Source organism: Anabrus simplex, chromosome 4 (assembly GCF_040414725.1).
Source record: "Anabrus simplex isolate iqAnaSimp1 chromosome 4, ASM4041472v1, whole genome shotgun sequence".
Classification (NCBI taxonomy): domain Eukaryota; kingdom Metazoa; phylum Arthropoda; class Insecta; order Orthoptera; family Tettigoniidae; genus Anabrus; species Anabrus simplex.
Window position 1 is genome coordinate 250,750,401 of NC_090268.1, and position 18,330 is coordinate 250,768,730.

At 38.3% G+C, this 18,330-nt stretch overlaps 1 protein-coding gene across 1 annotated transcript in view; it reads right to left on the reverse strand.

Annotated features, from left to right (window-relative positions):
* Positions 1 to 18,330, reverse strand: part of Tnpo (transportin 1) — a 341,883-nt gene that overhangs the window by 248,336 nt on the left and 75,217 nt on the right. Inside the window, exons 8-9 of the mRNA XM_067145500.2 lie at positions 14,622 to 14,774; positions 14,365 to 14,537 (exon numbers count right to left, since the gene is read on the reverse strand). Of these exons, the coding sequence (XP_067001601.1) occupies positions 14,365 to 14,537; positions 14,622 to 14,774 (326 nt within the window). The remainder of the gene's footprint in view (positions 1 to 14,364; positions 14,538 to 14,621; positions 14,775 to 18,330) is intronic.

Here is an 18,330-nt window from a genome sequence, read left to right on the forward strand (position 1 = left end):
AACGTCAGTGATACTTCAACTAAATGATCAATCATAATAAAGAATACCAGACCCTGAAGGATGAGGAGAAAGTTCAGAGTATGTCAGTTTGGATATATAGGAAGTGCCAAATGCACGTCGTCTTGAGCTGACCCCAACATTCATCTTAGGCTAAGAAGCAATATCTGATCTTGTAATGATAAAGAGTGGAGTTCCACATGGCCTGGACCTTTATGTTTTCTTATCTCTAATATACAAAACCAAAAGGCTAACTTGCCGACTCCCTGACATCAATGTTTACCCACTTTCAGATGAGCTGGAAACTTGAAATTCAGCAAACTGATAGCTATCAGGGGTGTAACCTAAGGAAAAATTCCAAAAAGTTCAAATTTTTAATTTCTACTCCCACCCCCAAAAACAAAATGGCAGATGCTAACTTCCAGATGCACTAGGAAATTTAAATTTGGAAAAATTAGAGCTTTTAGTCTGTAACCAATAGATAACTTCCAGAAGTTCCTATTTTTAACTTTTTACCTCCAAAAAATATTGAAAGGTTGAGGCAATATCCAAGACTATGCAGACCGTCACTTTGAGGTATACTGTGGCTAAACTGTAAGTTTGTGGACAAAACGGACAACACATTCGTTACCCAACGTGTAGGGATCTACAACTTTTGCCCTATGACTTTTAGTTATCTCGATCTGTTATACCTTAGAGTTGTATTTTCCAACATTTTCCAATTTTACGTCCATTTTGTACAATTTCCATAAATGATTTTACTGTTTGGAACATTTATATGATGACTGATAGAATCATGAAATTCAACAGGCTTATTGCCACGTCCATGGGCCATATGCAAGTCAAATTGTATGATTCTAGCTGCCGTGTACATCTGGAAAAACGACATGAATATGCGAAAACTGTATTCAAATTTCAGCCTAATTTAAGATTCTAAATCGATCCAAGGTACCCGACTGAGATACAATAAAACTTCAAAGAACCAAAATTGTACAGTGTTTCATCCTTGATATGCCTCCCAAGTTGTCTGTCCATTTGGTGAGGAAAATAATTTCTCAACTTGTGAAAAATGTATGAAATTTGACCCAGATCAAAACGTTTACCTCTATCTATTCAATAAATCGCCAATATATGAAAAAATGTCAAAGGACCAAACATGTAAGCCACTAAAAGGGCAGTTTAGTGGTGCAATCCGTTTGTCAATCAACGTACTGTTTTGCCACAGTAATTATTTAAATGAAGATCTGCACTTAATAAACTTGCATATCCTCTCGCTCTCCACATCTTTATTATATAAAGCCAGAAGGCTAACTGGCTGGCTCATTCAGCAACAATGTTTACCCATTTCCAGGATGAGTTAGTAGAAACTTGAAATTCAGCATACTGATAACTAATACGAGGTGTGTTCAAAAAAAGACCGAACTGTGGCTAGAAAAACTATTATGTAGCTTACATCATTTCACAGACTGTCCCCTTCAAAATAGTCCCCTGCACTATCAACAGCGTGTTGCCAACGTTTCTTCCACTTTTGGAATGCTTCCTGGAATGCACGTTCTTTGATAGCGCGAAGTTGCCTCGTCGCATTCTCCTTGATCTCTTCAATGTCTTGGAAACGATGTCCTTTCAAGGTGGTTTTCAATTTGGGGAATAAGAAAAAGTCTGCTGGAGCCAAGTCGGGAGAATAGGGCGGATGGGGCACGACAGGAATTTGGTGTTTTGCCAGATAACTGCGGACCGAAAGAGAGGCATGTGCTGGCGCATTGTCATGGTGCAACATCCAGGATTTGTTTTCCCACAGTTCAGGCCTCTTCCTGCGCACAGCATCTCTCAAATGCGTTAAAACATTCTGGTACAGTTCTCTGTTCACTGTCTGGCCTCGGGGTACAAACTCGTGATGGACAATGCCCTTCCAATCAAAAAACACAATCAGCATCACCTTGATGTTTGAACGACTCATTCGTGCTTTTTTCGGTCGAGGAGAACCTTTCCCCACCCACTGTGATGATTGCCTTTTGGTTTCGACATGCTAGCTTCAACATTTCAAATGTTTCCACAAACGTTTTCCCAACTTTGAAGCAGAACTTCACGCACATGCGTTGTTCCTCAAGCTGTTTCATTATAGAATTCGACGAACATGTGACACACGCAATCACTTCAGAGGCTCTAACTCAACTGATAATGCAGGCAATGGAATGCGGAAAGCAGCGGTCTGTTGTCAGAAGTTGCCGCTAGGCGCCGCCACAGTCACAACTCGCTCAATGTTGCGGTTTGCGCGCAATTTACAAAGTTCGGTGTTTTTTTGAACACACTTCGTACACTTGTGTATTATATAAAACCACGACTGACTGACATTAATCTTTAACCAATTCCAGACGAACCAGAGAGTTGAAATTTGGCACACTTACAGCCATTAGCCTGCGCCCAGGAAAAAAGTTCCATAAAGTTCAAGCGTTCAATTCCCTCCCCTACCCTCTCCTAAATCAAAATGGCAAATACAAGTTCCGTTCAGACTAGAAAATTTAATTTGGCTCTTGGCCTGTAACAGACTGAGAAATTCCAAAATGTTATATCTCTCGACTCCCGAAATACATCAAAATGTAGGTGCAATTTAATGACCGTGCAGAAGATCATTTCAAGGTTTCTTGTGGCTAAAAGGTAAGTCCTATCACAAGACGGGAGACACATTTGGTACCCATCATGAAGAGTTCTACAACATAGGTCCCATGACTTTTAGTCATACCTAGATTCCTTATACCTTAGATAGGGCTGCATCTTCCAATTTTACGTCAATTGTGTACATTTTCTTTAATTATACCATATGGCACACTTATAAGACCGACAGAATCATGAAATTCATCAGGCTCAGTGGCAAGTTCGTGGGCCATACATAAGTCAAATTGCACGATTCTAGCTGCCGTGTCAGTATGGTATAACGAAAGGAATATGTAGAAACTGTATTCAAATTTCCGCCTAATCTAAGTTTCTAAACCAATCTAAGATGTACCCAGTGGAGACGCAACAAAACCTCACAGAACCAAAATTGTAAACCGTTTTGTCCTCGACACGCCTCTTAAGTTTCAAGACTGTAGCTGTTCACTATGCAAGGAAAATAATTTCTCAACTTGTGAAAAACGTATATTTGCCCCATATTGAAACGTTTACCTCTACCTATGCTATAAAACGCCAATATAACAGAAAATGCCTTTGGAGATAAAACACATAGACCACTGAGAGTGAGGTCAGGTAGTGCATCCCATTTACTGATACACCATAACATTCTGTCACAGCGATTTTGCAAGTGACCACTTCTAATGAATAGCACCGTCTACAGCCCTGAAAATGGTTTACTGTAGTTACACCATTTTTACACGAGGCAAATGCTGGAGACGTACCTTAATTAAGGCCATGGCCGCTACCTTTCCAATCTTAGCCCTTTCTCAAACCTTCTGTCGACAAAAAACCTTTGATGTGTTGGTGTGTCATAAAAAAATAAAGAAAAGGCTTTTTGCAGATGTTATACTGAATAGATTAATAAATAAGTTACGGGATTGTGAGCAGATGCAAAAAGACAATGTTGTGAAACAGACAGCAGACAATGGTATGATGGTAACGGAGTGAAAAATCGGGTTGCGAATTTTGCCCAGAGGAGGTCTTGTCAGTTTTAATCACTATGCTGATGGGGTGAAAGAAAGATAAGTACAATAAACAATAGATAGGCCGTTCTTGGATGCATAGTTAGTGGCGCATCTGAGCTTTGCTTCTCCGTGACGTCACCGCGAGATCTCACGAATATAGTGCGCATTTTATGTTGATGTTCATTAACAACAAGGTTCTTATGACATTTGTTTCAGTTATTTGGTTGTATCTGTGTGTGGTGCTGTAGTGAAGTCAAAGATCATTACATTGTTATACTCCTGAGTCATGACGGGTTATATGTCTTGTAATGAGTACCGATACAGATGTTCATAATAACTGTGCACATTTCAACCTGGTGAGAACAACTCGTAAGCTATATTTCATTTGTATTCTAAAGACATCGAAATTAAAACTGAAAGATTTGAGAGATGTAAATACAAAGACAAGATAGATGTTGATAGTGCAAGTGTATGTTCCATTCATCCATTCATTTCCTACCTGAGGATTATGAAAGAGATTTAAAGAACATACTTGCAGTGTTGCCATAGAAAACAAAGTTGGAACGGAGTAAAAATACCTACAGATGAGTTGAGTCTAGAAAAGTTAAGCACCTGGAAGCAATGGTCCAATGTTTATGTAATTCCATACACGTTCATACCATCTTGACTTATTTCCTGTTTCTCTTCCTGGAGCATAGGGCTTCCATGCAACACTTCCATCTGTTCCTAAAAGTCGTCAACTTCTTATCCATCCAATTATGTTTCACTTCTCTTTAATAGTTCATATTTAAGGCTGTGCGAGTTATTAGCCCACAGCAACCCGAGTTTGGTGGTGGGACTGCCACCTAAGCCTCCAAGCCTTCTGTTTTCTATAGGGGTTGTCTCCCTTAGCCTTTGAAGATCCCTCTTCACCACAAGGCAGTGGTTCCCCTTGTTGCCTCGTCTGTCAGCTTTGCCATTCCAAAAGTCCCTTTTTCTGCCGCATCTGCCATTGAGGACTTCAACAGAGCCGTGTTAGCAGTCACTTTTCAGTGTTCCTGTAGGACCTTCACAGCTATCGTAGCGGTCATGGGGCACACAAGAGTCCTCACTGTAGATCACCCACGCAGGCAATCCCTTACTGCATGCCATTACCCACCTTCCACAACATGGACGAGGGGTTGTGTGCATACCATCAGTAGGTATGTAAATGCTTTTGAGTTCCAACAATTTGTGCCAGCTAGAACAGCCACCACAGTGCATTAGTGCAGTCACCACATGACCATGTCATTAGGCCCAATGGGGTTTAAAGGGGGCACATGCAACATAAGATGATTAGTGAGCAATACGAAAGACCACAGTGAATGCCACGTGCTTGTATGAGACATTACCAGCACTTGACAGATTTTGAAAGGGAGGCTGATTGTGGGTCTGCGAGTGGCCGGCTGGTCGAATCGCAAAATATGCAAGTATGTGGAGCATTCATTTGTGACAGTAGCCCAATATTTGACTGAATATTATTATTTTAATATTATGCCTCAGAAACCATATGCTTAGGTGGTCACTCTAAAATTACAGAAATTGAAAAGCAGGAGCGGAAACTTCTCAGGAAAATTTATGGTCCTACGAGAGAAAATGGAATGTGGATTAAGAGGAAAACAGCGGACCTCTACTCCTTCACCGACAGGTTTACTGATGCTGTACGGAAAAGGCGCCTTAATTTCTATGGCCATATCTACAGAATGAACAGCGACAGACTAACTAAAAGATTATTCAAAGTAATCAACTCAAAGAAGGTCAAAATAAAATGGCTAGAAGAAACTAAGGCGGACCTCCAAGAAATAAATATTACAGACGACATCATGGAAAATCGTGGAGCTTTTAGAACCAAAGTAGCTAATCATAAATTTAGGGAGAAACCAAAAAAGACAACTGGTAGGAAGTGGTTGACAGAATGCAAGATGCAACACAGTGCATTCATGAAGAGATTTTGGGAGGATAAGAAGGCACAAACCATCAAACCAACTATCAAGTTCAAACGCGCTCTATGAATGGGCATAACGAAGGAAGAAGAAGAAGAAAACACTGCTCCAACACCCTTCGTTGATTTGATATTTTGAGTTATTTTACCGCAAAAATAGTAAGAGTTTTGCTAGTGATAGAATAATTGTCACGGTTTGCAATGCCTGGCATCACTGATGCACCAATCACCGTTCATGTGACCATGGGTCCTATCTACCGCTACGCAGAGATGCCATTTGTTTGAAGAGAAACACATGGCCTCGGTCACTCTCTAATCTGCAAGAAGTTCATTTGTTCACGGTGTGTAAGCTATTTTCTTTATTGTGGGCCAGTGGATCGTTGGAAACGATTTTTAACAATCAGTTATAAGAGCCAAAGCCATGAATTTATATACCAGCTGCATGAATATTTTGAGAAGGAGCAGACGGTGGGCCATTTCTTCCCGTTCAAAAGTGATGGATTGAGTTTATGAATGTAGGTTAAGACGACTGTGAAAAGTGTAACAAAAGAAAAGTGTCCACTGGATCTTAATACACCTTCTGAAGTGTTGCATACTCCTGAAAAACTTAGACCAAGATGTCACTACATGCATTTCAGAAAGATGCGATAAGGTGACATATTTATAGTTATTAAAGGAGGTTCCTCATGCATGAGAAACTACTTTCCTCTTTAGAAAAATTTTGCTTGTTCAGTGGAGGAAATGATGCTGCTGATGTTTGTTTAAAGAGCCCTGACAGCTAGGTCATCAGCCCCTAATGGCACAAGGTGAATGTAACAAAAAATTAAAACTTCAAAAATGTATCCACTGACTAGAATTTAAAACGGATGACTAAAAATGATCATGGAAAAAAAAAAATCAGTTGCTCCAATTCACAACAACTTAATTACTGGGATGTTGCTTATTATCTAAAGCAGTCCAAAATCCAGGTCACCAGCCTCTCATAATGGGACTAATCAATGGTAAAGCAGAACCATGGTATTCCTCCTATAGCAGTACTAAGCACGGGTAACAAAGAGTCAAGTTGTTTCTTGCATCGTAGGTAATGTAGACCCATGGTGTGTCACACACAATGGCACCACTCAAGGTAACAAACCCATGGTGTTTCACACATAAGGGCACCACTCACAAGCAACGCAGACACTGGTGTTCCTCACAGAGTGGGACTAATCACAGGCGCCGGTATTCCGGTCGCTTTTCTCACTTAGTGGAACCAATCACAGGCCACGTGAACTCATGGTGTCTCTCACATAGTGCATACATGCCAACCTTCAAAAAGAGAAATCCAGAAGATCCTAAAGCACAAAAATGTCAACACGCACATGCATTGCAAAGTCTTGAGACATAGTGAAAAAGGATGGCAAGAAGGGGAGATTAAAAACAATGCTAATACAAGTCAAATACACATTATGATCACCCCTGCTATTAAATACTTATACAAAGTTACATCTTGATGAGTGCTCATCTGTTTTCACGAAACACTGGAAACAGTTCACACAGTAAGTAAACAACATTTTCCTGCACTTTAAATTTGCGGGTCATTAATATGAATGTTATGGTCAAAAAATTAAACTAAACATGTACATTTATTTTAAAAATATTGTGAAGTTCAAAATATGCAGGCTATTATCCATCACAGGTTGAGAGGACAGATGAAGATAAGTTGCTTTCTTCAGAAATTCTGGAGAAGAACTACTCGAGTAACATGGACCAGTACTTCTGGTTTTCAAAACAGAAATAGCATCCAGAATTTCATTTGACACCGAGACCCTAAACTGATTTTGGTTCTTTTTCACCAAGCTGAACATACGTTCACACTCAGCATTGCTGTGCGGTAGAGTCAGAACAGAAAGCATTAGCCTGTATATCGTATCATACTTGGGAACACCACCAGTTCCACGAATGTTCATTAAGCGAGCCCATTTGGTGTCATCTGTCAGATTCTCACTCTCAACAGTAGCACAGCACGAGGCTGACGTATTAGAGCACCTTCAAGTACCACCAGACTGAGCCAGGATCGAACCAGCCAAGTTGGGGTCAGAAGGCCAGCACCTCAACCGTCTGAGCCACTCAGCCTGCTTCTAAGCAATTAAGCCAAAAAGTGCCCTTCTCACACTGAAAAGCTCAATATAAATTCTGCAGTAATTTATACTGCTTAAGAAGAATAACTGTATGAATAAAGAAAAATTTAAATTTATCAAACAGTTAACATATGCTCCCATCGATCACTGGTGTTCTTCAGGTGAGACAGAGATCACATTATGTAACATATCTTTTACACATCATCTTTCTCCAGATAGTGAAGGAGTTAGGAGAGTCATCAAGTTACAGAGCACTAAATTCCATTCTGTGTCAATGGGCTACGGACCTTAGACGCACGTTAAAACATACATTTTTCAGTGCATTCAAACTGCTCCTACATTTAAAGCATAATTCAAATCTTTGTGTGATTGCACTTTATTCCTTGTGCATTTAATGAGATTTATTTTTTATTTTTTATTTTTTATTTTTTTGGGTCGTGACTCTCAGTTTCCCTCACCACCATCACCACCACCCCACCCCCCTTCCCGCCTATCACCCTACCCAATATCTTGTTCAAAGTTTGTATGATTCACTGTCCATAGATTTAAGACACATTTGTGTAAGAATTTACCAACCTTTGTCTAACAATGTTGATGAATGTCATGGTTGATCTTGTTGAATAGGGTTATTTTGCTTACCTGAACTTACATACCATTTATTCTATTGTTCTATACATTTTCCTGGGAGATAACTCTTTGTAAATAATTTTGGCACTAGTCTCTGTACATGTAGCGATCTACATCAACTGTTCAGACTAAAAGCTGTTTTCATCACCCTTTGTAACCTACTCACCAAATACCTTGCCTCAACATCACTTGTAAAATTTATCTCAAATTCCCATTAAAAATTATCAGTAATTCTTCCCTGCACCCTACACACTACATAAATATATATTGAAGTAAAGGTTGTTGTTACTATTGAAACTATCTTTCCTTTAATTACACACTGCTACCAATCTTTACATTCCGGATCCCTCTGGGCTTGCTTTCCACTGCGTACCCCTGTTATAATAAGTGTTTCATTATTAATATTATTATTATTGATCTTAAACCTACTGTCTGTTATCAAACTCAGACTTCGCCCCAAAGTACTGTAACAAAAAAAAAAAAGCTGGCTTCCAGAATCAAGAGAAGTCATCAGTCATACTCACTGATCTAACAGCTGCATATGATACTGACTGGGGGCACGGTGTCATAATGAAACTTCTAAAAGTTATCCCAAGCCTAACAATGGACAATCTTGTCAACTAAATGCTCAGTAACCATTGTTTCCCCACTACTAATGGGAAACAAAATGAGTTCACATATGAAGCTAAACAACGGAATGTCACAGGGATCTGGCCTGGCCCCTCTCCTGTTCAGTTTCTGCCTGAAACCAGAAGAAGAAAGTTTGGGTATGCTGATGACTGGTCACTCGCAATGCAGCATAAGAGATCTTGAAGTTACCAAGCCTATATTGACCAAAAATTTAACAATTATTGGTGAATATTTCCGCAAATGGAGGTTACAGCCAAGTGTCGCTTAAACAGAAATCTCAACATTTCACCCAAACAAGTTGGCCAACAAAAACCTCACAGTCTACCATGAAGGAAGGCTAATCAGACATAACACAAACCCGAAATATCTAGGGGTCAGGCTTAGAAGGCTCAGTTACAAACATCTAGTAAGAATAGCTGCCAAAATAAAAACTTGAAATAACATTCTCCTGAAACTCTGTGGCACATAATCGGGATCCTCTACATCGACACTCCATACTTCTTTAATATACTGTAATATTAAGAATTTCATTATGGTCCGTATTGAATCGAGATTAACAATGCTTATTGAAGATAAAAGGTTTCCACCTATTCAATATACTGACACAGCGATTCAATTAAGACATCACATATTTATTATAAATATTATGGTGTACATTATGGTACCGGTTTTGGCATTTCGCGTGCCATCATCAGCCATTGAGAAAATTATTGCAAGGTATGTTGGTGAATATATAAAAAACTATTAGTACAATATAAAATATATACAGAGCATACTATTCTGATTAGCGAGTCTTACATTTATATATACACATTAAAATATATGTGACTAAGTAGCAAAGACCAATTAATCTTTAGAATGATAAATACGTCTTAAAACACATTATTAACTTGTATGTCAAAAAATCTATTAATAGTTAAAAATGTCTGTAATTGGCCTACAAAAGTACAAGGATTTCCTTATAAAATATATCATCAGTCCTTCAATAACATCTGACGTGTTGAATACATAATTTCTAGAACATTGTTCTTTGGTTAGGTGCGAGTTATACGTATTTATGTAAAACAGTCCCCCACAATATATAATTGTAAGATTAATATCGTATACAAGTTTTTCTTCCTTTTTTTAAAATATCAGTCTTTGTGTGACTATTGTAAAAACTTCTAGTTGTTGATATAATTTAAACTTCAACTCTGCATTCATAATATTGTTCAAAAAATATAATAATGTATGGCTGAGGCTGTATGTTTATGGCTGAGATCTTGAAAGATTGTTTCAATGTCAGGTGGAATTGGACAGGTTAACACTGATCCTGCCTGATATACACATAGATTTTTTGGAACACACATAAATTCGTGGATGATAATTTTATAATCATGGACCAACGTATCACTGATGCACCCTCCACCCTAACACACTTTAATAACATTGATTCTGATATCAAATTCACAATAGAATCCGAAAGTAATAAGACCCTAAATTTTCTAGACTTACCATCACCAGACTCCCATTTTCTTTTAAATATAAAATCTACAGGAAACCAACACACACAGCTACGACGATCAAACAAGATACTGTACATCCTCCTAGTCATAAAAGAGCTACCTATAATAGTCTAATACATAGAGCATTAAATGTGCCCATCACAGAACTCAAGAAAGAACTCAACACTATACGCAAGATCGCATCCCACAATGGTTATAACAAAAGTTTTATAGAACGCATAATTTACAAGTTCAAACACTGGCCTAGGACTAAGTTACAAAAAGAAGCAACTAAAGCAAAAACCTATGCAACATTCACGTTTAACCCTGACATTTTCCGACTAGCGAATATTTTTAAAACAAGAAACATCAATATTTCCTTTAGGACTAACAACGGAAACCTTGATATTTTTCATAATTCTAAATTGGTTAATGTATGCAATCCATTTGATAGATCGGGCGTTTATAGGTTTCATTGCAACGACTGCTCCAGTGTTTATTACGGACAAACCGGGAGATCATTTAATATTAGATACAACGAACATATTAATGCCATTAGGTACAGGAAATTTTCAGCAATAGACCAGCATATACAAGAATACAAACATAATTTTCACGGTATCAGCAACGATTTGGACATCACTGAAACAATGAACAAAGGCCTACTATTATACCTGACGGAGCAATGTTTCATTACATTAGATCAACATTACAATCCTACTTACGATCTCAATGATCTTTCGGAGAAACCTACATTTTTATTTGATATGCTTATTTCAGTGATAACTTAAAAACACCAAAAAATTAATTAGTACACAAAACATTATGCAGCACGCTGGCTTATTATCCCCAGCAAAGCCCACGCCCCCTGACATACAGTCTAACGCTACCGCAACTTCCCCTTCCCCTACCTAACACGCCCCGCCTAACAGCTGACACTTGCTGGCAGTCGCTTGACACTTCACAATCCAGTTCCTCACAAACACCACACACACACACACACACACACACATCGAGCTAGAGCTGAGTTTCATACCTTATTGTTCCCTTCTTTTCTAAAGCGCCGCCCCTGATTTTCGGAATTTCAACACCAGATTTCACAATTAGTTCTCTATTTTTAAGTTTGTGCTGATTCGAGATCAGTATTAACCTGTCCAATTCCATCTGACATTGAAACAATTTTTCAAGATCTCAGGCATAAACATTATTATAATTTTTGAACAATATTATGAATGCAGAGTTCAAGCTTAAATTATATCAACAACTAGAAGTTTTTACAATAGTCACACAAAGAGAGAGATATTTTTTAAAAAAGGAAGAAAAACTTGTATACGATATTAATCTTACAATTATATATTGTGAGGGACTGTTTTACATAAATACGTGTAACTCACACCTAACCAAAAAACATTGTTCTAGAAATTATGTATTCAACACGTCAGATGTTATTGAAGGACTGATGATAAATTTTATAAGGAAATCCTTGTACTTTTCTAGGCCAATTACAGACATTTTTAACTATTAATAGATTTTTTGACATACAAGTTAATGTGTTTTAAGACGTATTTAACTTTCTAAAGATTAACTGGTCTTTGCTACTTAGTCACATATATTTTAATGTGTATATATAAATGTAAGACTCGCTAATCAGAATAGTATGCTCTGTATATATTTTATATTGTACTAATAGTTTTTTATATATTCATCCAACATACCTTGAAATAATTTTCTCAATGGCTGATGATGGCACACGAGATGCCAAAACCATTACCATAATGTACACCATAATGTTTATAACAAATATGTGATGTCTCAATTGAATCACTATGTCAGTGTATTGAATAGGTGGTAACCTTTTATCTTCAATAAGCATGGTAAAACTCCATACTTCAGCTCTGGGGTTGGTTTACCCTGTTCCGGAAAATTGCTCTCCAGTTTGGATGAATAGTACTCGCACACGACTTGTTGACACACAGCTCAAGCATACCATGCCACTTATAAATGGCACAATCAGACCTACACCTATTTTCTGTCTACCCATATTTAACCACATACAACTTCCTCCTATGCGTCGAAAAAGAGCACTTGTACAAGAATACAAAAAACTGCAGAAAAATCCTCACCTCCCTGTTCATGCAGACTTCCCTGGAAACTGGAAGAATGTTAGTTGACGAATTTAATATTAATGACGAGACAGACATTGCAGATTAATGCTATGATGGAACTTAAGATGCCGTGCATATCATCCAAGCCACCTGGCTTTGAATTTCCACGCAAGATCTGGTTGGTTCTTAACCAAATAAGAACCAACACTGGCAGATGTGCAGATTTTCTGTAGAAGTGGAACAAAATAACTTCTCTAAGTTGCAATTATGGACTGAAAAGCAGACTTTTCACCATATAGTCCAAGAATGTTCTCAGAGAGTTTTCCCTGGCGATGCGGGGATCAACAGAATACATTCGTGGCCTGGATATCAGTTTGTTCTTTTATTATGACAATTGTAAATATTAAATTTCTTGTGATGTAGCCATACGCTACATAAAAAATAAAATAAATTTATTACAAATAGTACTTGTTTGTCTTGCAGTGGTCTGCAATGGCAGAAAGATAAATAAATACGCTTGATTGGGTTGATCAAAAATGGTGGCTACATTCTGCAGCCATCTTCACAAACTTGCTAAAGGACCCGCGCTGCTCCGCAGCATTCGTTATAAATAGGTCAGATAACTCATCTTGATATGCCTGTCGTAGTCATATTGTTTTGCCTGCCCTTTTCAATGGTTTTTTAAGATATTCATAGACATGGATGCTGGAAGAGCCTTTCCAGCATCCATGTGTTTTTTAAGTCTATGAATATCAGTTCATCTCAGTTGTTCTTCGAATATACAGCAGCAAATTTAAGAAGCCAGCATATGTTGAATTCCTTGACCAACAACTGAAAAATTTCCATCCCTATCAACTTTTTAATGCTATACGGTGCACTGGTCTTTAATCGTAAATAAACGACGTGACTTCGGCTCAGTGGTTCTTCAATTGGATACCAGTATCTTAAAGGAGCCAGCATATTCTAATCTCCTTATCCAGCAACTCAAGAATTCTTTTCTATAACATCTTTTTAATGCGCACTGGACTTTTTAATGCTATACGGCGCACTGGACTTCATTCATAAATAAACGACGTAACTTCGGCTCAGTGGTTCTTCAATTGGATACCTGCATCTTAAAGGAGCCAGCATATTCCAGCAACTCAAGGATTCCTATCTATAACATCTTTTTAATATGCACTGGACTTATTATGAATCTCTTTCAACATTTTTTTCTTTTTAACATAGTGCTGCACAATTTCTCACATGGTATGTACTTTTACGAGACCGTACATGTCTTTATATTGTTTAATTTCTTCGTTATTTGTGTTTTAATTTTGCTTTAGGCTGACGATGACCTATTACTAGGTCAAAACTAGTCCCTAATCATTTATGTAATTTAAACCATTTACATTTTGTATTGAAAAGGTAGACCCAAATAATACATTAATTTACTCTATTGTAATCGCAGTTCAATACGGATCTATCATTATGAAACTTATTTAATTACAGAATGTATTGCAGGTTAGGGTAAGCCTTTGCCTGCAACTATCAGTCTCATGATTCACTAGCAGGTAATTCTGGAGGGAACAAAACAACAATGAAGCAAATCGGTCCAGTACAACGGACAGACGGATTTGCCACAGCTGGTTTTTGTAAACTCTTAATATATACACACTCTCGTACAATAGTACAAAGGTGTAACAGTCGTAGAATACATCCCATATTTGTTTTAAATAATCCCAGAATTTCCATTGTCATCTTAACTAATTACAAAAACAGAACGATGGGGTCTCAATGAATTTCCAAGAAGTTCTTAGTCCTTACCTCAGTCATCAGAGGTTTCAAATAGTTTTCGTGAGGCTGAGTCACAACCCAATGAGAATAACGACTGAGGGTCCAACAAGTTATAGCTCGAACAAGAGCCTTTTTATCAGACAAACAATTGATGAGATACGGTATTAGTTCAGAAAGGTGAGGTATCATCCCAGTCATGCAACCTGTAACAGAGGAAGTAAGATTAGTATAATATCAAATGGTACCGTACAACAAAAACTGTAAACATACAAGTTATAGAGTTCTACCTTCTGCAATAGCCCCAAGAGCTAGGATGCCAGATTCCTTGATCTCCCACTCTTGATGGAATAGCGTCTCTTTCAGAATGGGTACTAGTACAGGAAGCAAATCTTCCCGAAAGACATTTGCCAGCACATCCAAGGCAGCTGCACTACATTTTCCTAAATTAAAATTCACAGTTTAGTATAATGTGTACTAAGGGCAAGTTTTTTTTTTTAAATCATGATCTGTAACTATAAGGTAGCCAAAAAAGTTCTGTCCATTTTTCACGCTGAGAGAAAAACGAGCTCACAGATGCCCGCAGAAATGACCCACATGACCGGAATGCAGCCAGAGAAAAAAAGAGACAGAAGGGCTTTGTCATTGGCCTAGGAATGTGAACAGCGCAATTACAGCTAGAGCAGTGGCATAAAGAGATGGAGATGTTAATGCAGCTCGCTCAGGGTTGTTTGCTTTACGACTTTAAAGTAGACCTTTAAACCTTCCGCAGCCACATGTGCCAAGCCTTTGGGGAGACTGCTACATATGAATGCACTGCCAAGCGATGGTCCGCGAAGTGCAAGCAGAGCAAATTTGACTATTCTAATGACCCCCCCCTACCCTCAGTGGTCAACCCAAGGTTGAATGATGAGGCCTTGCAGGAGGCTTGTGGTCAGTTTGCCACACACTTCGAAGTGTCTGAAGAAAGTCAGACTACACCTACACCGCATAGGGAAGCCATACAAGTGAACATGTAACGCACACACCAACAAGGAAGAGCCAGTGACAGCCTGTTTAATGTCATAGTGTTATTTTGCTTTACATTCCACTAACTACTTTTATGGTTTTCAGAGACGCTGAGGTACCAAAATTTAGTCCTGCAGGAGTTCTTTTATGTGCCAGTAAATCTACTGACACGAAGCTGACATATTTGAGCACCTTCAAATACCACCAGACTGAGCCAGGATCTAACTGCCAAGTTGGGATAGCTGCTTTTGCGACACTGCAACACACCCATATTTGATAGAGTGCTGACTGTTGATGAAAAGTGGGTCCTGTACGAGACACCCAAGCATGCAAGACATTGACTGTCAGAATGGGACCCGACCCTCTCTAAACCAACGCAAGATCCTGTTCTGTATCTGGTGGACAAGTCTAGTCTCCTAGTGGTACACTACGAGCTACTATGACCGGACCAAAACATCACCATAGACCTGTACTCACAGCAGTTGGAACATATACAATGGGTATAGAAACAATAATATGTTACTGGTGAATATTGAATTTTCACGATGGCATTGTAATATAGTACGTGTTGAAGAAATGGTAAGTACAGAACACAACCGTATAGGCTGAAAGTTCATTTCGAATCATGTTATTGTTTTTTTAAGTTCTACCAACTACCTTCACAGTATTTGGAGATGCCAAGGTGCCAGAATTTTGTTCCCTCCAATAGTTCTTTCACATGCCAGTAAATCTGTAGACATGAGGCTGGCGTATGTGAACACCTTCTTATACAACCAGACTCCCAACTTAAAGTCAGAAGGCCAGCGCTCCAGCATCCGAGATACTCAGTTCGGCAGTATAGAAACAGCCAGCATTGTTTAACTGCAACGGTGTACCGCTCCTGCAGGATATACTCAACCTCATCTGGTGCAGGATCGCCACAGAAAACATACAGCGACTTGGCTGGGAGACATTGTGCTATCTACACTACTCTCCATATGTAGCACCATCAGACTACCACCTTTTCGAGTCCATGAACAACCCCCTTGGTGGGAAATCAATCGCCAATGAGGCTAGTGTATGGGAGGCACTTGCGAGTTTCTTTGCATCTAACACCCAACCAATTTCATTAGGGCTGACAGCTGGAGACACGTTGGCAACAGGTGCTGGACGCCGCTGGGATTACTTTGACGACTGAAGGTATGTAACATTTGCTGTGTACTCTCTTGTGTCTGACACTTGAAAACGAACGGAAGTTTTATGGTTGCCTTGTAGTTAGAATATACAATGAAATATTATGAAGAAACAATGTACAAGATATACTTTACAGTAGTAAAAACAGAAAAGGGAGAACCAGATTTAAACATTAACTTCACAGTAATCACAAAATTATCTTCAGATACTAAAGTATTCAGAGTGAAGAATGCAAACTTAGGATTCAAGCAAAATTCTCACTAACCAAAATAAAACAATCCCAGTTTTGGAACCAATGCTTCTGCAAAATGAAAAGAAAATTTCATAACGCACGAGATGGCTGATATATCCCGTAAATATATGGAAGTTTTTAAATTTCTAGTGCAAAACATAGAGTAGCCAGTTATCCATGTACCAAGTATATTTGATTTTTGTACATTTTCTTAAACACAAATCTACAGTCATTTATGCAAGGAAAAATTTGAGATGAAAACTTTAAGACAACATAATCATCATCATCATCATAATATTAATAACACATCCTACTAAAACACATACCATTTTGAATGTGAAATAATTGATAGAATTCTATAATGATATTCACATCAGCAGCGACTACACACGATGTATTAATGGTCTCACTACTAGTCTACATTCAACTGATCAACAGCCAACATCAGACAGTTGGTGTAACCAATGGAATGGCAAAAACACATAGCTCGCAGCATACTGTAAAATTAAATTCTGAAAATGAAGTACAGAAGAAATAGTTATAAAACAAAACACTACCAGAATGTTACTGATAACATGTGGACACCGTATTTATTCGCATATCGGCTACACCTTTTATGCCAATTTTAAGGTCCCAAAATGGAGGGTGCTGCTATTCTGTGGAAAATTTTCTGTCAAAATGTTGACAAGAGACATACTGTAGTCATTCAAACTACACTATAACCCCGCGAGTGACCTTGATTTAGCGTAAACTGGCATTTAACGAAGGAAATTTCAAGTTCCGAAAGTTATTCCATTTAGAGCACGCACACTTAGCGCTAACGTGAGATGTCGGATGCAGATACCCCACCAAACGCAGCCTTTGTAGTACAGTAGAAGAGAACCCTGTTGTAAAGACAATATTACTGTGCCCTTCAAAAATTCCTATCCTTCGGTTCCAATAAGAACCCTTTTACCGATTCATCCATTATTACCGGCAAATTTAGGCGTATTCGTTTTTACATTATTAAAAAAAAAATTCATACACTCGACTCCAGCATTTATACAGAATGTGATTGATCATGTTCTATACCAAATCCTCGCTGCATGCATGAGTGAGTTCTCCCCAATATTCAAAAGTGCTGTCGGTGTCAGTATTGCCCCAAAAGTGCAACTAGTGTAAACAAACATTGGGAGAACATTTTCGCAATAAGCACACCGACAGCAGCTGTTAATTCCTTAGAAGTAAACAATTACTTAATTTTAATACTAGCTACTGAAATAAAATAAGAACGTGATGCTTCTCCTTTTCGTCAATGGCGGGATCTCACAGCAAGAAAACGTGAATCAGCAGGCAAGCAGATATTGTTGACAAGTTTATTTTTGTAAGACATTTGGAATGTTTTCATTCAATACTGCATGTACTATACAATTGAACTGATAATTCAATAAATAGAGTGCCATAAAACATGTCATTGTTTCAGTAATACAGTACAGCCTTCCTGTTTTAGTTCATTTTCAAAGTTATTCTGTATTTTCTGTGAACCGACGTACTCCAGGATCGTTCATGTCGAATTATCAAGACTCTACTGTCGCCGTCATCATCAT